The 22769-nt window shown below is 44.2% G+C and overlaps 1 protein-coding gene across 2 annotated transcripts in view; it reads left to right on the forward strand.

The window, feature by feature from the left end:
• LOC129698917 (disintegrin and metalloproteinase domain-containing protein 23-like) overlaps nucleotides 1-22769 on the forward strand; it is a 135554-nt gene that overhangs the window by 51994 nt on the left and 60791 nt on the right. For both annotated transcript variants that reach the window (XM_055638351.1, XM_055638352.1), the window contains exons 4-8: nucleotides 3717-3780; nucleotides 14532-14614; nucleotides 15576-15639; nucleotides 18904-18973; nucleotides 20399-20478. In XM_055638351.1, the coding sequence (XP_055494326.1) occupies nucleotides 3717-3780; nucleotides 14532-14614; nucleotides 15576-15639; nucleotides 18904-18973; nucleotides 20399-20478 (361 nt within the window). The remainder of the gene's footprint in view (nucleotides 1-3716; nucleotides 3781-14531; nucleotides 14615-15575; nucleotides 15640-18903; nucleotides 18974-20398; nucleotides 20479-22769) is intronic.

Consider the following 22769-nt stretch of genomic DNA (forward strand, 5'->3'; position numbering starts at 1 on the left):
CGACATCTGGTGTTCCGTATCGTGCTGTAATTTCAGCAAATACTTTTTTATCCAACATCCATTCGATGTTCTCATTAAATTTGCGTGACCTGGTGTCTGCCACAAAGTTTTGTCTACCTGGTAAGTAGGTAGCTGATATCCAAATTCCTCTGCGGATACACCATTGCCAGATCTTGTTTGCCAGATTGTCACATGATGTCGACTTGTTTCCACCCATGTGGTTGATGTATGCTACCACAGTGGTGTTATCAATTTGTAATCTTACATGCTGGTGAGATAGCCCTAAGCAATATGACTTAAGGCCGTGAAAAGCTCCCAACATTTCTAAATAATTTATGCCCAAAGTGTGTAGTAATGATGACTCTTGTTCATTCCATCTCCCACCACAGCTGGTGATGGAATCCGTGGCACCCCATCCGAGAGCACTAGCATCCGTTTGTAGTGTGATAGGCGGATTGCTGATAATGATTGGATTGGAACAAAGCCTGACGTTTTCTTTCCACCATTGTAGTTCTAATATGGCTTCTTTTGGTAGTTCCATAGGTCTATCAAAATGACCTCCATTGTATTTCAGAGCTCTTATTTTTGCCTTTTGTAAATTCTGATAATATAAAGGTCCGAATTGTGCAGCTGGAAAAGCTGCTATTATCTTGCCAATCATTCTCGCCACCTGTCTAATAGATGGTTTTCTTGTGTCAATGATTTTGCTGCAATCTTCCTCGAGAGCTACTGCTTTGTCTTGTGGCAAAGTCACTGACATAAGAACTGAGTTAATGGTAAATCCCAAGAAATCCATTGTTGTTGAAGGTTTCAATTTAGATTTAATTGGATGGATAATGAATCCTAGACTTTCAAATAATTGTATGGTGGCTGTTATCGTTAATTCTGCTTGTTTTACACTTTTGCCCAATATAAGTATATCATCCAAATAAGCCATCACAATGTGTTTATGTTCCCGTAGGAAAGCTAAGGCTGGTTTTAATATTTTAGTAAATAACCTAGGTGCAGAAGTAAGTCCATTTGGTAATGCTCTGTATTGCCAGTGTTGATCCATCCAATTAAATTTCAAATAACGTCTGTGGTCACCTGTTATGGGTACTGAATAGTAAGCATCTTTTAAATCAATGCTTGCCCATGTAGTAACCTTTGGAGATTAAAAGTTTAGCAGTAGCAAAGGTTTCCATTTTGAAGTGAATATATTTTACAAAAACATTCAAATTACTCAAATCTATGATGATGCGGCAACCACCATCTTTCTTATGTTTAATAAAAATGTTGGACACGAATTCTAAAGGTTCGTGTTGGGTTTGTTCAATTATCCCCATTTTATGGAGTCTCTGCAGTTCAGCATGTGCTTTTGCTTTATCTTTGCCCTTAAGCCTGAACTCTCTGTTCGGTACATGCTGGACTGGAGGATTACGTGGTTGTAAGAACTCTATCGTGTATCCCTGGATACTGCTTAAGATATAAGTATCTGATGTTAACTTATACCATGCATCGAGAAAAAGGTGTAATCTGCCACCAACACCCATGCTTTCGTTTGTAAGTAAGGGACCAGACCTACTTACCTCTATGGTTACCAGTGGTCTTATCTCTTCCCTTGTCCCCGAGGACGTTGAGGCCCCGGTGTCTTGGTTTGTGTTGTAGATGGGTGCATCTTCCACGAGGGCTGGCCTGGGCCATGTCCTAAAAAAGAGCGGTGTTGGATTGGTCTTGCCCTCGACTGTTCCCCGGAGTAGTCCTTGCGACCCATGAGTGCATAGGGGTGGTATTTCTGGGGGTGGCGTTTGTTGTTGTTATGAGTCCCAGGGCTTTGGATTCTTCGTCCAAATCTTTTACCTGTTTTGGTAGGTCCCCTCCAAACAGGTAAGTCTTTTCGGTGGTCGTTTCCGTTCTGCATAATCCTGCAAATTTTGGGTCTAGTACCGGCTGTATGCTCTTCTTTCTGATATTGTTTAGTTCATATTGTGTATTGCAGAAAAGGGCCAAGGCATCTTTCTGGTGCCGATTCATGTCTTCCTCATCCAGGGTTCGTGTGAATGCTGTTATGCCTGCGGTGAGGGTTTTAAGTACTTTTTGCAGGAGGACATCCCTTGTCCTGATGCTCGCCCCTACATGCTTCCAAATACATGTGTTCACAGTTGGGACATTAGGGATTTACAGTTTCCAGGTTGCAAGTGACGCCCCATGGTGTCAATTAGGGCCTGTCCCTGTAGCTGGTTCAGGGACATGTAATCAATACTTGCCGCTAACCTGGGTGGTAATTATCCCCTGTGAGTTGTCGTTTCGCGAACTGAGCCACCATTTCAAGTAAGTTGCCACTTACCCCTTGCACTGAGTTTTCCATTAATTCCTGTTCAGTGTCAGTCCAAATCTGCCCTGCTATGTCCTGGGAGGCAATAGACCCCGAATACAGCCCTGAATAAGGTACTGCAGAGGGGCTGTATGTCTGCCCAGTAGAGCCAGACCCCCTCTGGATTATTGCCTCCATCAGCCGCTCCATTTTCGTCCAGTGCTCTCGGGCACCTGGCTCTTGCGGCTTATCCTGGACCAGCTACCGCTCCAACGCGGTACAGAGCTTTTGAGCGCTGGCCGCTTGCGGTCACTAGTCCCGCAGCTCAAACGCGTTCCAGTGATCTCGGTCACTGGTCGCTTGCTGCTCCTCCAATTCCTTCAGCCCCACAGGCCCCTGAGTATAGGTGGCGTGGGGCTGTTCAAAATCTGAGTTGTCCGACAGAACGGCTCTGTCGGTTTTCCGTAAAGCCTTTCCACCCGCCGGTGGTGAGGCTAGCTCCAGCACAGGTGCTCCCGACAATGGAGACAGCCCTGCCGTCTGCCGCCGCTGGCTGCCCGTTCCTGCACGGCTCTCCCCTGCCAGCTTTTTTACAGCTTTCGTCCGTCTTCTGACCATCCTAGAGGTAAGACAAAACGTAGATCTCTTACCTGTCTTCGCTGGTTTTATGCACCAGCCGTTTAGGAGGAACGTCCTTCCTCCTCGAAATGACTCGTGCAATGCGTGTAGCGTAATGATGCGCATGCGGACTAGCGGGTTCTTCATGGAGTCCCTCACATGACGCCGAAGTAAAATCTAAATAGGCTTTTCAACTGGTGTGGGAGCCATGGGTCAGGTTGCCTTAGGTTTTGTTCTGAAGCTCTGTGAGGAATCATAGAGCAGAGGACGTGTATTAGGTGCCCAATGTCAAGACTGCCTGTAATTGATCGCATGGGGAAATAATTTTTCCCACAACAAGTTATTCTTGGCCTTTTTACAAAAAAAATGTGATGGAAGCAGATGCAAGAATTGGTTACGTTGAAAGAGTGAGCAGGTGCAATTTAAGAAGCTCTACCAAAGAGCAGACCCAGCTGTGATGGACAACCAGCATCTTGTGCATTATTTTATTTTTTTACCCATGAGTATAGTAGTGACGACATTTGAGGTAAAATCATGAAATGCTGGGAACAATCAGCAAAACTGATGAATGGTCTTTAGACTGAAATATTTATCCTGATTTTTCTTTCTGCAGGTGCTGCCGATTACTTCCAGCATTTTCTGTTTCTAGTCTCAGAAGTATTTACATTATATGCCTGATATTTCAAGTGCTTAATTAGCAGTGAATTATACTTTATCACTCAACAGTGATTATCAGTGAATGAATGGTGGTCAATAGAGGCTTTCTAACTCTAATAACTACTTTGTGTTCTTCTTTGCTCCACAGTAATCTGCTGTCCTCTGATTACAAGGAAATACATTATGAGAAGCAAAAGACGTTCTTTTCCAAGGTAAGCCATGATTCTAATTGTTTAATGGTTGGCAGGGCACAGGAAGAAATGCGATAGAATTAATGGAATTGTGAAGTGATGAGTTTAGAACATGGAGCCCTCTCTGCAGTTGGAAGCTAAAAGCTGGGCCAACAGGCACAGGAACCTAGGAACAAGCTCATTCTGTCTCCTCATCCTATTGCAATGTTCAAGGTGGCACAGTAATGCAGCAAGTAGGGCCACTGCCTCACAGTGCTAAAGAGCCAGGTTTGATCCTTTCCTCTGCTGCTGTCTGACTTGAATTTTCATGTTCTTGTGATCAGTTTCCCCTAAGTTCTCCAGTTTCATCCCAAAGGCAGGAGGATTGGTAGACTAATTGCCCATTCTAAATTGTCCCCAAGTAGATAGGTTAGTGGTCGAATTTGTGGGGATTAGTAAGAATGTGGGAAGAATAAAGTGAGATTAGTGTAAATGGGTGGTTAATCTTCAGCATGAACTCTTGATGATGGGTTGAAGGGCCTGTTTATGTGATGTATCTCTCTGTGGTCATGATTGGTCTGAATCTCATCCACAAATATTTAGTAACTCTTAATCTCCTTTTAAACACAGCATGGAGATTTTCACTTGACTTTCCCCGCCGCCTCCACTCCCAACTTCGAAGGGTCCATGGGGAGCAGTTGCAGGTTTCCTTTCCTCATTGTGGAAAGACATGCTTCCTGAAGGGCTATGTACTGATTTCCTGAGAGGTTGGGAGAGAGTCTCAGATTGATGTGCTCTAAATTCAGTCAATGGTTAAAAGGGGTGCAGAGGCCTGCCCTTTGGGACCGCTTTTGATCTTGTCAGGGGGCATCTGGAATGGAAGAGCAAGAAAACCATTCCCTTTCTTGCTAATCTAGCTCTCCTTAATGAGAAGAGTATTGGAGTGGAGAGTACAGAGGTGAGATCAATGCCTGATTTGTCAAATTGGACTAAAGTTTGGTGAGAAAGGATCGCATCTCAATCCAGCATGTTTCAGACATGTTTACAGACAAGATTATGGTGGCGTAGCCATGGCCTCCAGAGCTGAGTTAATGGCTGCTCATATTCAAGGGGAATATTGGCAAGATGACTTAAATCTGCTTGGTATTATGTGTGGTAGTGAAAGGATTACTGGTCATGATAATCGTGATATCAAAAATTACAGAAGGACCTTGATCAACTGGGCAAGTGGGTTGAGGAGTGGCTCGTGGAGTTTAATGCAGATAAGCGTGAGGTATTGCAAAATGCTGTCAAACAAGGGGAGGCCCTTCACAATGAATGGTAGGGCCCTGAGAAGTGTGCAGAGCAGAGCAATCTGGGAGTACAGGTACACAGTTCTCTGAAAGTGGTATCACCAGTAGATAATGTGACAAAGAATACTTTTGGTACATTGGCTTTCATCAGCCAGGGTATTGAGTATAGATATTGGGATGTTATGTTACAGTTGTACAAGAGGCTGCCTTTGGAGTGGTTGGTGGGGCTGCCTTTGGAGTACTGTGTTCAGTTTTGGTTATCCTGCTATAGGAAAGATGTCATCAAGCTACAGATAAGATTTGTGAGGATGCTGTCAGGACTCGAGTGCCTGAACTATGGGGAGAGATAGAACAAGCTAGGACTTTATTCCTTGGAGCACAGGAGGCTAATGGATGATGTTATAGAGATGTATAAAAATTAGGGGAATTGATAGGTGAATGCACAGTCTTTTACCCAGGGTGGGGGAATCAAGAAATAGAATACGTAAGTTTGAAGTGTGGGGGAATTTTTTTAATAAGATCCTGAGGAGCAACATTTTCACTTGGAGTGTAGTGGGATATGGAATGAGCTGCCCGAGGAGATAGTTGAGGCAGGTGCAATTAGAACATCTAAATTACACTTGGGCAGGTACATGGATAGGAAAGGTTTAGAGGGAAATGGGCCAAATGTGGGTATATGAGACTAGTTTAGGTGGGGCTTCTTGGACAGAATGGGCATGTTGGGCTTAAGGGCCTGCTTCTGTGCTGTTTGACTCCATGACAGCGAGTGAGGAAGATCAGGGTCCAAATCGGAAGGGCGGCGAGTACTGTGGATGTGGAGAGGAGAAAGGGATCATGGTTGGGTGCAGGGGTTGAGGGCGGCATGGTGCCAAAACGGGTCGAGCCGCTGCCTCAGAACTTCAGCGACTCGGGTTCAATCCTGACCTCTGGTGCTCACAGGCTGCACGATTTCTGTGTGACCGTTCTGGTCTGTAGATTACTTGGCCATTGTGAATTTGCCTCTAATGTGCAGGTGGGTGGTAGAATCTGGGGCGAGTTGATGTTGACGGTGGGGGTGGAGGTAGGCTAAAAAGAAAATTAGTTAGGGGTTAGGACTGCTCTATGAGCCAGTTTAGACTCAATGGCTGAATTTGTGGCCATTGGTATGTCGTATGGAAAAATATATTGTGGATCAGAAATCACAGGGTGGAGTACCCGGTGAAAGGAGGTGAGAGGAGATGGATCAGTGGTCAAGTGACAGGTCGGAAGAGAGTGGTCATGGGAGTCCTTTGCAGTCCATCAGAGGTGTGGGGATGAGGGTGGAATTAATGATATCTTAAATACAAGTCCTCTCCAGGGTAAGGTACAGTTCCATTCCTGAGAATTCATGACCTGAACAGTTCGCATTCAGAATTGCAGCCTTGAGCAGAGTTCATCCATGGTAAAAGATGCGTGCAGAGGAATGAATAGTTTGGAGAAGCATTTTAAATCTTGTTTTCTATTCCTATATTCACAAATTCATCCTGAACCTATCTCGGGCTAATAATGGTATTCTTCATGGGTGGCCAGAGTGTTAAATTGTCATATATACCAACATATATGTACAATGGAACAATGAAATTCTTACTTGCAGCAGCAATACAGACCAGTAAATGCAGAAAACAAAATACGATAGACAAAAAAGTGCAATAACTTCAAGCCTAATACTATTGCAAAATCCCCAAAGTCCTTGATGCAACCAAAATCGTTCATAGTTCAGTTTGTAGTGTCTCAGAGCCTTATGTTTGTTGGGAGCCATTTTAAAAGATTTTACTGGCTACAAGGTTTTAAATGCTATTGATGGTTTTAAAAGGACCCTTCTGCTGGCCCAGATGAACTGTCTCCAGGTCGGATTCATAAAATGCAACATGATGGTGCAGCGGTAGAGTTGCTGCCTTACGGTGCCAGAGACCCAGGTTTGATCCTGACTACAGGTGCTGTCCATATGGTTTGTACATTCTCCCTGTGACCTGCATGGGTTTTCTCTGGGAAGCTTTCCTCCCACGCTCCAAAGGTGTACAGGGTTGTAGGTTAGTTGGCTTGGCAGAAATGTAAATTGTCACTAGTGTGTGTAGGATAGTGCTAGTGTGCGGGGTTTGCTGGTCGGCGAGGACTCGGTGGGCTGAAGGGCCTGTTTCCGTGCTGCATCTCTAAACCAAACTAATCTAAACTAAAAATGGACATCAATGCGTTAACTTGAATGTATATTTCCTGGGTTTGATGTGGCAGAATTCCAGCTGGTGTCAAGAACAATCATCTGCAGCCCCGCAGCAAACAATTCCCACTGGTGTTGTTCATACGTAGGGTCTGTTCATAAGTTGAGCTTTCATGCCCTGGAGAGGACCTGTATCACTGTCTTTGATAGCTGACATTGACCTTCAGATCCTCAGCTTATTAATCATTCATGGTGTACAGTATAACTTCAAACCATGTATTTTTTTCAACATGGATGTATTTTGAGCACTGGTGTGGAAGTTCAGACAAAGGGTTAACTAGAAATGTAATAGGAACATTTACAGTAGCAGCAATCAGTAGTGGAAGATTATGACACACAGTTTTGGCACCGGTAATTGATTTGCTCAGAATTAAATCATCCCTGACTACAAGTTTTAATTCATTTTAATATGTTGATGTTTAGAATTTTATTTGTTACTACTACAGTCTCCCAATCTGCCTGGGGGGGGGGGGGGGGGGGGGGGGGATCTGCAGTGGGACATGATGCTGAGCAGAGAAAACAGACCTGCCTCTCCACTGGACTGTTTGCCTTCTGCAGGTGATTAGCTTCATCAACTGAGGGAGACCTCCCTCAACACTGGCAAATTAATGCAGATGCTAGAAATCTGAAATTAAAACCAGGAATGCCGACAATACTCAGCAGGTCAGGCAGCGTCTAAAACAGCGTTTCTTAACCGGGGTTCCCTGGAACGCTAGGGATCCGCAAGAGGGCGCTAGGCTTTCCGCGAGAAATAGTAATGAACTAGCGGTGGGTCCAGACAAACGGGCTGCCCGTCATCCCACGTGACTGACACCAAGCTGGCCCAATAGAAGAAGGGACCGCCCTCTGGGCTGTCAGCTGTGGCCAATGAGGAGGGAGGAGGTGGGTGCTGAGCGGGGTTAGGTTGCGCGGTGTGGAGCGGTTGGGTGCTGGGTTCGAATGCTGTGAGGGGAAAAAAAACAACATTGTAGCGGTGCGGGCTGTACGGTGGATACTTTTCTCTTTACACTGTGTGGAGCAGCATGGCGGGGGATAGAGCTCAGCCGACCGCTAAGCATCTCTGTGCTAGGCCCTTCCCAGTCTCCTGATCGTCCCAGAAACCTGCACTGACCGGGAGAGGCTACAACCCAGAGTCTCTCTTGGACGCCAGTGCTAAAATGGTGGCAGAGTAGTAGACCTGACGAAATAACAAATTGTTCTGTTAGGCCTACATTTGTGCTGATAATGCTCGATTTCAAATGGTTTATTAATGGAAATGTGTGGCTCCCAAAACAATCTTAGCCAAAATAGCATAGAGCATGAAAACAGGTTCTTTGACTCATGGAGTCCAAGCCAAACATCAACCACCCATTTACACCAATCCTACCCTGACCCATTTTTATTCCCTCCACATTCCATCAATTCCTACCAAAGGTTCCTCACAAACCAGGGGCTATTGACAACGACTAAATAACTTACCGAACCTGCTTATCTTTGGGAAGAAACTGGAGCACCCAGGGTGAAACCCAGTCACAGGAAGAACATGCAAACTCCACATAGACAGCACTGGAGGTCAGAATCGAACCGGGTCACTGGTGCAGTGAGATAGCCACTCTACTGACTGTGCCACTTAATTTCACACAGTTTGGCAGTGTACAGGGATTGGAGGGAGGAAGCCTCTGGTTTGATGGCCATGGCTTGCATCAGTGAGGGCCTTCAATGCAGTGAAATGTTTCAAGACTTTTCAAAGTAATGCATATCTGCTAGAGATTAGCACTGACAATATATTAGATCAGAGTGACAGATTTTAAGAAGCATCCCAAGAAGAGGACAAGAGACAAAGGTGGAATTTTTTGACCTGGGGAACTAATCCACTGAAGGCTGAAGAGAATGTGCGAGAGGGATAGAATGATCGTCGGGTCATTGGGGCTGCAGAAGGTGAGAGGCATTGGGACACGGAATAGTTTTAAAGTTCTGGGGTTTCCTACAGCTGAAGTAAGCGCTGCAGTGACTAGGTCTTGGGTATGGGCAGCAATGACTGAGGTGGTGGAGATTATGGGTTCGAGAGATCAAAGCTTGGCAACGATAGAGTGCCAGACCTGCAGACTCGGTGACCACTGAATACTCAAGCTACCAGGCTGCAGCACAGTGTTGGAGCGCCTCCCGGAGGGAGAAAGTGCTGAGATTGCACATTATAAAACAAATCACAAACATAAATGAAATTCTGCCTGCATTGGCAACTTGCAGATTGCTGAAATCAGGGAGGGACATCCTGAAGTGCCTCCTGTAGCAGAAAACAATAAATTGGTGTGCAGAATGAGGAGGAAATTGACACTTTGAAAAATCCTCCTTTCCTGGAGCTGTCAATGCACACCCTGGCTTGCATTGTCAAGGGGACCATCTCATGCCCAGCATCACCAGCTCACAATACTGTCATCAGTTCTTTAACCCTTTTCCTCATGGAAAAAACTTTGCAGTCAGGGATTGCTTATTCCTCGCTGCTCCAGCATTGAGTTTCTCCCACATCCCAAAGACATGGGGGGCGGGCAGATGGGCTAATGTACCCCTAACGTTTACCCCACCTCCTGTGCGTAGGTGGCAAGAGATTGAGGGGAACTGATGGTCATATGAGAGAGAACCAAGCGGAGGGGAGGCGGGGGGGGGGGGTGGACGGGGGGGGGGACGAAGGGATTGCTCTGAGAATGTTTTCTTTCCATGTCTTAAGAAAGCATGAGGGTGTGGCACTGTTTTCCTACCATTGTAGACAGTGAATTGTGGATATGGTTGGGACAGATAATAGTACTGTAAAATACGAGTGCTTTCCTTTCTATGCGCTCTCAACCCTACTCTCTCCCTGTTTAGCCACGTCCAGCAATTTGCTTCACAAGGAAGTAATTCCCAACTTCATTGACCACTCTCAAAAGTCACTGCTAGCTAATGCCGATCGTGTAGGTCGCTTCAACTGATGTCGACCCAGGATCATATAACATAGGCTGAGGGAGAAGGAAACTGATGAAGACCCAAAGGGTTCCAATCCAAAACATTGCCTGTCCACGTCTTCCTGAGATGCTGCCTGACCCGTTGAGTTGCTCCAGCAATTTGTGTCTTTTTCATCCTTTGCACGAGGTTCATTGCTGATATGGGGGCTGCTTTACATTCATTTTTTTTAGCCGTGTCATCCTTCATCTTGGCATTTATCTGGCAATCTACCTGCTGACAATGATTGGTTATTATAGTGTGCAGCACTTCCTTGAACATTCAAGTAAATGTGACCCAAGGCTGACTGAATCAATTTAATGCTTGCCGTAGCAATTCTTAGCAATGGTATGCATTTTGTATGCAAATCATGCTTTCTAAATCCAAATATAGTGTGGGTGTAGTGAGAACAAAACTGTATGGGCAAATTGCTAAGGTGTTTGGAGATTTGATTGCAAATTAAGAGCCAGTAATGTTGGAGATAAAATGGAGCAATCGATAATATGTTTTGTTGCAGAATAATTTTAAATGCTGTTAATTTGAACAAGTTATTAATTTAGCTCCTGAACAGCAGAACACTTGTTTTGTTAACAACACCTTCTACATGAGCCAATGCAGCATATTCAGTCAGCTGCAATGAAACAGAAAATTCAAGAAACACTTTTTTAAAGGAAAGAAGACTGTGCAATAATAGACTGCAAAACAGTATTAGAAACAAAACTAAGTCCATGGTATCGCAAGATGTGGGTCGTGGTGTTTCACTGTCGAAATAAGATTAAGGTTGTGCTGTTCAGTTCAAGAACAGGGTGGACGGTGGCGCAGTGGTAGAGCTACTGCCTTTCAACGCCAGAGATCCGGGTTTGATCCTGACTAAGGGCGATGTCTGTACAGAGTTTGTATGTTCTCCTCGTGACCTGCATGGGTTTTCTCCGTGATATTTGGTTTCCTTCTACATTATAAAGACGTACAGGCTTGTAGGTTGATTGGCTTGGTGCAAATGTAAAATTGTCCCTAATGAGTGTAGGATAGTGTTAATGTGCGGGGATCTCTGGTCGGTGCGGACTCGGTGGGCCAAAGGACTTGTTTTTGCACTGTATCACTAAAAATAAAAGCTAAAACTAAAATAACCTGGTCATGTAGGACTTCAGGCTCAGTACCTCCTGCTAGATGGTAGTGCGAGAAGAGAGCATGGTCCCATTAGTGGGGTTCCTTGATGATAGATTTTGCCTTCTTGTGGCAGGGCCTCATGGAGATGCTTTCAATGGAGAGGACTGCTATGCCTGTGATGGACTGGGCTGAGTCCACCACTGATTGCAACCTTCTGTGTTCCTCGACACTGCCAAACCAGACCTTAATATAAACCAGTCAAATACTTTCTACAATACCTCTGTCGAAGCTTGTTTGATTATTTGGAGACATGCTGAATCTCTTTAAGCTTTGAAGAAGGCAGAGGTGCTGGTGTGCCTCCTTCATAATTGCATCTATGTGCTGTGTCCAGGACAGGTCACCCAAGATGTTAAAGCCCAGGAACAGTTGACATATGTAGGGACTGCCTTTTAGTGTTTATTATTCTATGTACTAAAGAAGCATGTGCTGGCTTTTGGGTTCTCCAGGGATTGTGCAGGATCAGAAATGTAAAGCTCCCCACTGTGGACTGATATGTATAACATGCTCAGATGTGATGCAGTGTTCCCTCCACCCCAGCGGTACACAGCCACCAGGATCCTGGTGGATAATGTGAAGAGATTCCAGTCTGTGAAGCAGTCTTCCTGCATCAGACTTGGGTGCTGTTGTATAGCCCAGTGTGAAGTGGTGATGGTCATGACCAGGTTGTCTGCGTGTATTGTTTCCTGTACTTTTTTTCCACTCACTGAAGCATCGGTTCCTGATCTCTCTATTAATAATGGTGAGGCTCTCAAACTCCCTTTCATTCACTGGAGCCCTGCTTTCAGTGCTCCCTTTAAAATTAATATGTTAAGTTGAGAATAGAACAGTACAGCACAAGAACAAGCCCTTCTGCCCACAATGTCTGTGCCGAACATAATGCCAAAACTAACTCTTATCTTCCCTCACATAATCTATATCCCACTATTTCCTGCATATCCATAGTTGTCATTAGTCTCTTAAATGCCACTATCATATCTGCCCCAGCCACCAGCCCCGGCAGCATGTTCCAGGCACTCACCATCCATTGTGTAAAATAAAAAAAACAACCTTGTCTGTACATCTCCTTTAAATTTTGCCCCTCTCAACTTAGAGCTACATCCTCTCGTATTTGATATTTCCATCCTGGAAAAAAGGATCTGACTGTCAACCTTATCCATTCCCCTTAGTAATTTACATAGTTCTATCAGGTTTACCCCATCCTCTGGTAAACTATACCCAGTTGGAAGTGTGATGATCAATAGCAGCTTGGGTGCTCAACTGAAGATCTGCTAGTGGCATTGGCAGGATATAGCTGGAACTGATGGCATTGTCAATGTGATGTTAAATTTGACGACATACGCAACCTAAACCGCATGGATGGATTAAATGTCAATATACTAGTACGCATATCAACAAGTTACAATACAGAATATGGGCCATTTTTCCAAACATCACCATTCACTCCCCACAAGATTACCGTTGCATACCTTTCCAGCCCCTTTGTAAGGACTTAAAAATGTTTTGTTTTTTACCACCCAAGGATGAAAGAAAGTGCTGCTGATATATGCAATGCAACTCGGTTTGGAGTGTGTGATGGCGGATCCTGTGTAATACTTCTGTCCCCTGTCACGCGCAGAAGGGACAGTGTATGTGACATAGTCTACTGCCATGGTCTGCTTCCATTGAGATTGTCATTCTTTTGTGTTAGTCTAATGTGTATTCATGTGACCAAGGACATATTCTTTAATTCCCACTTCTTGACATGAGGAAGAGTGAAAATTTGACATAAGGATCGAACCAGTGGACAATATTAAAACTCAGCAGATAATATGTTCGTTCGTGATGAGTTTGCTAAAATGAGACAACTCCAGGTGGGGCCATGGCAAATGTCAGGGGGAACCACTGAAAAATTTTGGGATTTAGGGGGCCACAAGCTCAATGAAGGGGCCCACTTTTTTTCTGCTAATAATGTCAGGGGGGGCCACAGAAAAATTAAAGATCCCAAGGGGGCCATGAACTAAAAAAGGTTGGGAACCACTGGTGTAGATGACTTGGCTGTCTGTTCTCCAGAGATTTGCTCCGCATCTGTCTCCAGATGCTGGGTTGTGTAAACATTTCAGTATATCTTCTAGCGATTAATGTTTTGAAACAATAAAACTTATTTGTGAAATATATTAACCTTGCTGTTATTCTAATCTAATGTTAAAAGGGAAAATATTATGCAATATTTGTTATCTTTCTGTCCCAACTAATCTTGATTTTATTTTTGCTTCAGTGACCAACTATTCTTGGAATCATAAACAAAAGAAGCTGGAAACACTCAGTGGGTCAGGAAGCATCTGTTGAGAGACAAACAGACCTAACATTTAATATTGATGACCTGTAATCAGAATCTTTGCACCATTCTGAAGAAAGGTCATTGACTGATTTTCTCTTCCCACAGATGCCACTGGAACAGCTGAGCATTTCCACCACTTTTTGTTTTTATTCCAACTTTTCAGCACCCGCTCATGTTTTTCAAGCCCCTGGAAGCAGTTCTGCTCAAAGAGGCTGATTTCTTGCATTATGTAATAGGTTTCTCACGGCTCCTTGTCGTTGAGTGTTCAGACTATCTCTGCTTATTTTCAAATCATTGCTTAGCATCAAACACTACAGTAAAATGTCATTCATTCCTGCTGGCCCCATTTCTTGACATTCTCTTTTGATGTTGTGTTATAAACAGCCTGCTTTATGTCTGACATACACAAGCCAGCTTATTTTGTTTCATTACACGCTATTTCTATAACCGTTTCCAATGCGACAGTAGGGAACAATCAGTAGGGAAAAATTACTTCAGGGCAGATTGAAATGTAAATTAAAATTTAAAAAAAAATGCAGATGCTGGTGGTCTGATTAATGATTGAGAGTGAAGAACCTTTGTCAGAACTAGGAAGGCATTCAAACTTGTTGTCCTTCCCATTCTGATTCTCTTTCCATAGATGCTGCCTGATCCACTGTGTATTTCCAGTAATATTTATCTTTATTTCAGTCTGAAGTTCAGACTGTCTGAGGTGCTGGTATTGGAGTGTTGCATGACCTGCATCCTGATGGAGGTGACGTTGCCAGAGTGTTGTTTGACTTGTATCTATGATCTAATGCCGTTCTTTCTAATTTGCTAATCCCCTCAGGGTGGCGAACACTGTTACTATCATGGAGAGATACGGGGGAACCCAAAGTCCAAAGTTGCTTTGTCCACCTGCGATGGTCTTCAGTAAGTATGATTGTGAGCTCTATCTGACAACGCTGCATGATGACGTTACAGAAAGGATGCAAGGCGAGTCTGAAGTGGGCGGGTTGGTTGCTGGAGCGCATCTTGTGTATCCAATTAATGCCTGGGATCATCATTCAGATCCGTGGGAGACCAACAGGGTGAAACCCTTCCTCAGACCGTAGATGGGAGAAATGGATCCAGAGTCTTTGCCAAGCAGGCCTCACCCATTCCAATTCACTACCCCATTCCCCTATTTCGCTCATCGACTTCAGTCTCCCTCTGATCAATCCATTTGCTACACCACCAGAGGTTCAGGGATGTTTCTGCCTCTAATTTCATTCTCTGGACTGTCTCCTCGATTAAAAAAAAAATATATATATATATGGCAGGATGTAACCTCTGCTAGTTGATTACGTTCCTCTCTTTCTTCGTTGCACTCCAGGGGTCTCCCACAAAAATGGTTTGGGTTGTGAAGGCCAATCATCAAAGGGCAGCTCTACCATCTCCCACCTCTGACATCACATTGGATGATGTGGAGCTATTGAAGCAATAACCAAGCTATTGTAATCCTGGCCAACCTTTCCAGCACTTTGATGGGACAGTTCTGTATTAGCACTGAATTTTCTAGGTTATAATTTTAAAAACAAACTGCCAATTCCAAATTCAGGAAAATCCCAAAATATCAGGGGCAGAATAACGAGTATTGCTTGGCAGCTGGTTTTGCTACAATAGCTAGCTACCTTGCCTTGCTGGAAGCTAGTGTTTTGGAGTTGGCACAAGACAAAAAATTCAAAGAACCAATTCCAATTTAAATGAAGGGTGGGAGACCCCTGTTCTGATGCAAGGGAGTAGTAAGAACTAGGGACTAACCATGTTATAATAATGTGAGATCTCTCTCTCTCTTTCCCTCTCTTTCCCTCTCTCTTCCTAATCTCCCCCCCCCCCCCTCTCACAAACACAGTGGCATGTTTGATGATGGTAACTACATGTACATCATTGAACCATTATTGCAGACACATGAAAAGGTGAGTACCCAGTTCTGTCCCTCGTGCTCTTCAGTGGTATCTGCTGTATTTCTTTCATGCTTTTGAGTCCAACCTGCTGTTGTCCATGGGGTGAATGTGCTCTCAGTCTGTTTGCTGGTACTTCACAGTGACCTTCATTGGCACTAAATTACCACAAGAAGGTAGATTTGGTACAATTGTGCTGGTGTGAGAATGGAGTCGAGGAAGACCAAGTTGCCTGGGAAGAATTGCACAATATGAAACCAGGCCACTCGATAAAGGAATGTACTGTGACCAGTTAACCTATCAACCTGCACATCTCTGGGATGCAGATGGGGGCAGTACAGAGGTGCAGTTAGTAGAGCTACTCATCACATTTTCAAGTTCGATCCAGACCTCCAGCTCTGTCTGTGTAAAATTTGTGGCCGTGTGGGCTTCCTTTGGGTGCTCCGATTTACTCCCACGTTGATTGCAAATTTATTGGACAGGTTTATTGGCCAGTGTAAATTGCCAATATATGCAGGTGGGTGGCAGAATCTTGGCTGCGTGGATGGGAATGTCGGCAGGATTAAATGGGATTGGTTTAGGGAGGTTATTGTAGGATTTCTATAAATATAGGATAGTTACGGACTTGATGGGCTGAAGGGCCTGTTTCTGTGTTGTATAGTTCCGAAACCAGAGGAAACCCACATGGCATGAGGTTGGGATTGAACCTGGGTTTATGGCGCCTAGGGAAGGGCTCTACCAGCTGTGCCATTGTGTCGACCTGGGATACAGAGTGAGCCAACCATAATCAGCATAACTCCTTTAACATAGTAAAACATCTTGCAGTTCTTCACTGAGCCTTGGACAGTTTGCCAGAATCTATAAGCTCAGCTTGGCCAAAGAGTTGGGTTTACACCTCTCTCTCTCCCCCCTTTTTTTAACTGCAGTCTGACAGTTTTCATCTTAACTTTGTAATTTCAATAGTTTCTTTAAAAATATATATAATGTAAAATCTACTTTCAAATCCTGTCCCGTGCCCAGTGGAATCAAAGCTCCCATTATCCATGTTAATATTCCATATTTCTGGCAAATCACAAAGATGTGGAGAACCTTTTGGGAACACTAAGCCCAAAGTTTGGAATGTTTCAGCGCTCACTTGCAGATCTGTGATGGGTGTGCTATTCTTGTGCTGGTTCTTGCGCATTGGATGGTATTATCTTCATGCATGAATAAGAAGTAATTGTCATTCAGCTGTTTTTAAACTGAAATTAATTCTGCAAGATGGCAGAAACATTCGTTTTTGTCAGTAGCTGACAGCTCATACCTAGGAGGGTGAGAGTGGAGAAAGTACTATCCAATGCTTGATTAATGCAAGGACAGCTTTAAGATTGGTTGGTAAAACAGAAGCCATTGGAAAAAGAGTCACGAGCACCTTGAACAAGAAGTAGGTTTAAATAACCAGAAAATATTTAATTATGGGTTGATACGTAAATTGCAGGCAACAAAATGCCATCTAGTAAGTCAGTCTGCCCATCCTTGACATTTAATGACCTTTCCTGGACTGGGTTCCCAGTCTCCAACATCTTGGAGTCAGCACTGATAAGATCTGCATAAACAGTCAAAGAGAAGGGTAGAGGTTTTGGTATTCTGTGGTGAGTGACTCCTTCCTGACACTCCCAGCCAGCACAGTGGCATAGCTGCTGAAACTGCAGCCTCACAGTGCCAGTGATCCAGGATTATTCCTACCTCGGGCGCTGTCTACGTGACGTTTGAATGTTCTCCCGGTAGCTGCGTTAGTTTCTGTCAGGTGCTCTGGTTTCCTCCTAGATCCCACAGACTCACAAGTTGGTAATTAAATGGCCACTCTAATTTGTGTTGGTGAATGAGAGAACAGACACATAAAATCATACAGCAGAAAAATTTGCCCATGCCGACCAAGATGCCCCATCTACACGTCCCGCCTACCTGCATTTGGCCCATATCCCTCAAAACCTTTCTTATCCATGAACCTGTCCAAATGTCTTTGAGGGGAGAATCTGAGGGCGTAAATGAGAATATGCAGAGGATACAATGATTAGTGTTGATGATTGGCATGAATTTGGTGGGCTGAATGGCCTTTCCTTTTGCTTTATCACTTTTATGACTAGATAGTCTAAAGAGACCAGAGTTATTTTCCCAGGGTAAGGGAATGAAGAACTAGAGAATATAGGTATAAGGTAAGAGGACAAAGATTTAAAACTAAGCTGTGCAAGAGCAAGAAAGTGACTCACCACCACTTTCCCACCGGCAATGAAGGATGAGAAATAAATGCTGGCCTTGTCCAGAATCTGCGGAAAATAATGAATAAAAGAGTAAAGGAAGGTGCCCAAGAATGGTATAAGCAGATGTGTTCCAGATTTGTGGATATGGTGTTCTCTAGGGTCCCATCCTGGGAACTGTAGGGTAACTTCTCAAAAATTTGCAGACAATGCAAATGATTGGTGGTGCACTAAACAGAGAGGAGTATAGCGATAGATTTAAGGAGGCCTGGATAGCCTGGGGTGGATGCATTAGCAAGTAGCAGGTCAATTCTAATGCAGACAAGAGTGAAAGAATAAAGAAAGGGGATGCAAACAAAATGGATCAATTTCAAGAGTGTGTAGGAACACAGGGACCAGGAAGTGTCTGAACATTTTTGAGAGACTGGTTGGCAGAGCAATGGAGTTCTCTGATTTGAAAATGGAGAGAGGTTATGTTGATCCCTCAACAAATCCCACACTTTACACCAAGGATGTAGAGCACTTGGAGGAAGTGCAGTAAGCTTGTACTGGGATGGTGGTAAGGGTGAATGATTTTAGCAAAGAGATCAGATTAGAGGAGCTGAAATTCTTGAGAAGTTTGATAGAAATGCTGGAAATTTGGAAAGGACAGTTTTAGAGGGACATGGATCAAATGCAGGCTTAAGAAGCCATCAAACGCTCCTTATCTGTTAACCCAATCATCCCTGAGATCATTCTCTTAAACCTTCTCTGGACCCTCTCCAATGCTAGTACATCGTTCCTCAGATATTTGGGCATTTGAGAGAGAATAAGTTACAGGGATATAAGTGGGGCTGAGGGAAGAATGGAACTATTGGGAAACTGATGAGTTTATGATTTGATTGAGAGCTGACCATTAATCTGAATTAAGCTAACCGTAGTTTCGGTGACGCACCAGGTGTATAGGGAGGAATTGGAATGGCCAGACCTATTGGTGTGGTAAAATGGTATTCCTATGACACAACAAGGCTGATAAAGGGATGTTGTTTTGGATTTGTTTCAGGAGAATTTGTCAAGGCCGCACACGCTTCATCGGATGCCCCTTGGATTAATGGACAAGTTTCCACACATGAGTAATTCAGTCTCTTCGCCCTGATTTTGCTAATTTTGCTCGCTACCATAGATTATTTTCCTCATCTCACTACCGCACCCTTGTAGACATTGAAGGAATGTCGCACATGTATCATTCAGCACATGTTAATCCTTGCAATCCACTGATCTATGCACAGCTCATTGGAAATTCTATCCAATCAATCATTCCTCAAGGCCTTGCAAAAATATTCAAGTTGGTCAAAGATTGTTGTAATAATAATTGCTAGAAAACACAATTCAACTGTTTATAGAAATCAGTTCAATTTTTTAAATCTTCTATCATCTTATTTTTCCCTACATTATTAATTGTTGAAAAACCCTGTGAGTGCCTCTTGGCAGCTGTTCACTTCTGCATTGAGGCTTGTTAGCTTGCTCTAGTCATTTGGACATACAGGAGACTGCAGATGCTGGAATCAGGAGCAAAAGACGAGCTGCTCAAGGAACTCATCTTCGTCTTTGCTCAGATGAAAGGTCCTGACCTGAAACATCGACCGTCCATTTCCCCTCCACAGATGCTGCTTCACCTGCCGAGTTCCTCTGGCAGCTTGTTTTTTGTCAATTTGGGGGCCGGAGATGGTTAAAAACACAAACTCTGCACTCCTTTATTAGCTAAGATATTCAGTGCAACAGCACAGAGATTATACAGACATAGAATGCTGATAAGGTTAGACAGAGATGGAAGAATCCATTGTCCTTACTTAGAGGAGGCTTTCCAAACTGTGACCTGAAACGATAATGTTAGGAGCCACAGACTTGCCATTCCTAAGCTCTTCCTCTTTCCAATCTCTGTACCTCTGAGTTCATCTAGCAGCTCTCTCCCAAGTGACCCTCCTCCAACACCCTGACCTAAATTGACCATCTCAGCAGTGACACCAGTGTAAAATTTCCAATCCAGTGTTCAATCTCTCCACGCTCTTGCTCCTCCATGTCTCTGTAAACTACCCAGCCCCAATATAGCTTTCCCTGGAGCTTGTGCATTTATCCACTTCAGATCCATGTATGGAGCAAAAGTAGGCCACTCGGCCCTTCAAGCCTGCCATGCCATTCCATAAAATCTACAATGGGCCTCTTCCGTTCTCACCCAAGGCTGCATTTCTCCCAATTTTTCAAAAAAATCACCGAACTCCACTGAGAGATCTATCCTTCATAACTTTCCAGGAGCTGAGAATTCCTGAGATTCACCATCATCCTACCACTGGCAATCTCGCCTTCAACAGCGTGAATCCCAAGCTCCGGAATGTCATCACCACACCTCTCCACCTTTTTCTACTCCTTTACGTCCTGTTTTAATTCCTGCCCAAGTATATTTCTCCTCTCCCTATGAAATAAGTTCTAAGGTATTAAATGATTTGAGGGAAAACTGGTCAGGAGAAGTGTGTTATTGTGATTCCCTTCTTCTCTTTCAGGCAGCGTAAAGAAGGCCAGCTCTCTTTGGTCTCGAGCGGCTGACTTTCCCTGGTTCCGACCGCGCAGGAGAAGGAGAGCGGTAATACAACCCCCAGCCTGCCACGCCCATTACGTCACTGTTTGTCGCTGTGTGGTCTTCCTTGTCTGATGTTGTGGGCAAGGTTGGGGAGGGAGGGATAGGGGACAGTTCCCCCTGGGCCCCAGAGCCTCCACCATTGCAGGGACGGCTGTACACGAATTGGAATCAGTCAGAGCAGGTGGAGTCGAGGATGAAGATCGAGTGACTGGAAACAGCAGTTCCCGATGGAGATGGAGTTTCACAAGGAATGTGTTTGGGATCACAAATATTAGTGCAGTGATACAGCTGGTACAGCCACTGCACCCGCAGCACCAGTGACCCAGGTTCAATCTTGACTTCGGCTGCAGGCTGTGTACAGTTTGCACATTTCTCAATTTTTCAGAAATTCCTTGAACTTTAGGTTCTCCATGTGACCCTGTGGGTTTCCTCCAGTTTCCTCCCATCTTCCAAAGACATGGGGATTGGCAGGTTAATTGTCCATATAGTATGTTGTCTCTGGTGCATAGTTTAGTATAGTCTGAGGAGAGGGGGGAAAGTTGATGGGAATGTGGATAGAGTATAATGGGTTTAATGTAGGATTAATGTAAGTGTGTGCATGATTGTCAGTGCAGACTCGGTGGCTCGAAGGGCCTGTTTCTGTAATGTATCTTTCTATTACAGTAACTATAACGTTTTGCACTTCAGAATCCAAAAAAAGTCAAAGTCAAAGTATCCTTTATTGACATTCAGACCTTTCGGTCTGAACGAAATTAAGTTGCCTAGCAGTCATACATGTAATAAAATAACAAAACACACAATAAACACAAATTTAACATCCACCACAGTGAGTTCACCAGACACCTCACTGTGATGGAAGGCAAAAGTCTTGAAGTTTTTGTCTCTTCCCTCCTTGCTCTCCCACTAAGTAGTTTATTTAATGCTAGTAAACTCCTTGTGTGATTTGCAAATCCATTTCAATATCTGTTAGTGTGAGGTGGTTCATTTTGCTCCTAGGAACGGAATTCACCGGCTTTTCAGGGCAACAAGGGTGTAGACACAATGAACTGCAAATGTTGCCTTGCTGCGGATGTAGTCACTCCACCAGCTGCACCACTGCACCCAAAAAAAGGCACAAAGTGCTAGAGTAAATCAGCGGATCTGGCAGCATCTCACAAGAGCACGGGTCCCGACACAGGTGCTCTCAAGGCGATGTTTCGGGTCCCGACTTTTCTTCAGTTTGATTGTAGTAGGAGTGAGAAAGCTGGAAGGGAGGTGGAGTGGCACAAAGTTTGGCAAGTGATAGGTGGATGCAGTTGAGGAGGGTATGATTGGCAGAAGGTTGGACAAAGGCTAAAGATGAAAAGACACCAAATAAGTTAAGAAGATAAGGTTAGAAGATGTGCAAAAAGTGAAGTCGGAGGAAGGAATATAGATGTAAGGGGGACAGAGGGAAAAGAAAAGGAGGGATGGATAAAGGGAGGAGGGGATGTTCATAGGTTAGTTACTTAAAATTGGAGAATTAAATGATCTTACCGTTAGGCTCTAAGCTATCCAAGTGGAATATGAGGTGCTGTTCCTTCAGTTTGCATGTGGCTTCACTCTGGCAATGGTGAAGGTCCAGGACGGAAGGCCATTATGGGAATGGAAAGGGGAGTTAAAATGGTTAGCAACCGAGAGATCCAGCAGACCTTGCCGGATCGAGTGCAAGTGTTCGGCGAAACAATCGCTTAGTTTATGCTTTGTCTCCTCGAGCATTTTTTAAGGCTCCTCTGCTAAAGGAGGCCACATTGGGAGCACCAAATGCAGTGGATGAAGTTAGAGCCTTAAAGATTTCAGGATAACCCAATAGCAGTAGCATGGTAGTGTTATATTGCCATTGAGTAGTCCTGACAAAGAGGGGACAAAGAAATCATCTCAATGAATATAATCAAAGTTAATGTTCAGTTTACTTAGGTGGAGTTTGGTTTTGACACCATAGTGGTAGGACTGATCAGGGACAACAACAATTCAGCCTCTAGGGAGGAGGTCCAGAACCTGGCAGCCTGGTGTACCAATAATAACCTCGTCCTCAACTCAAAGAAGACGAAGGAAATCATCGTTGACTTCAGGAAGACCAGAGGGGGCAGACATACCCCCATCCATATAAACGGGACTGAGGTGGAGCGCGTCTCCAACTACAAATTGCTCGGGGTACACATCTCGGAGGATCTGTCCTGATTCCTCAATACCACCAAACTGATTAAAAAGGCGCAGTAGCGCCTTTACTTTCTGAGGAGGCTTAAGAAAGCTCACCTGTCCCCCCAGATCCTGTC

The sequence above is a fragment of the Leucoraja erinacea genome, chromosome 7 (assembly GCF_028641065.1).
Source record: "Leucoraja erinacea ecotype New England chromosome 7, Leri_hhj_1, whole genome shotgun sequence".
NCBI classification, from domain to species: domain Eukaryota; kingdom Metazoa; phylum Chordata; class Chondrichthyes; order Rajiformes; family Rajidae; genus Leucoraja; species Leucoraja erinaceus.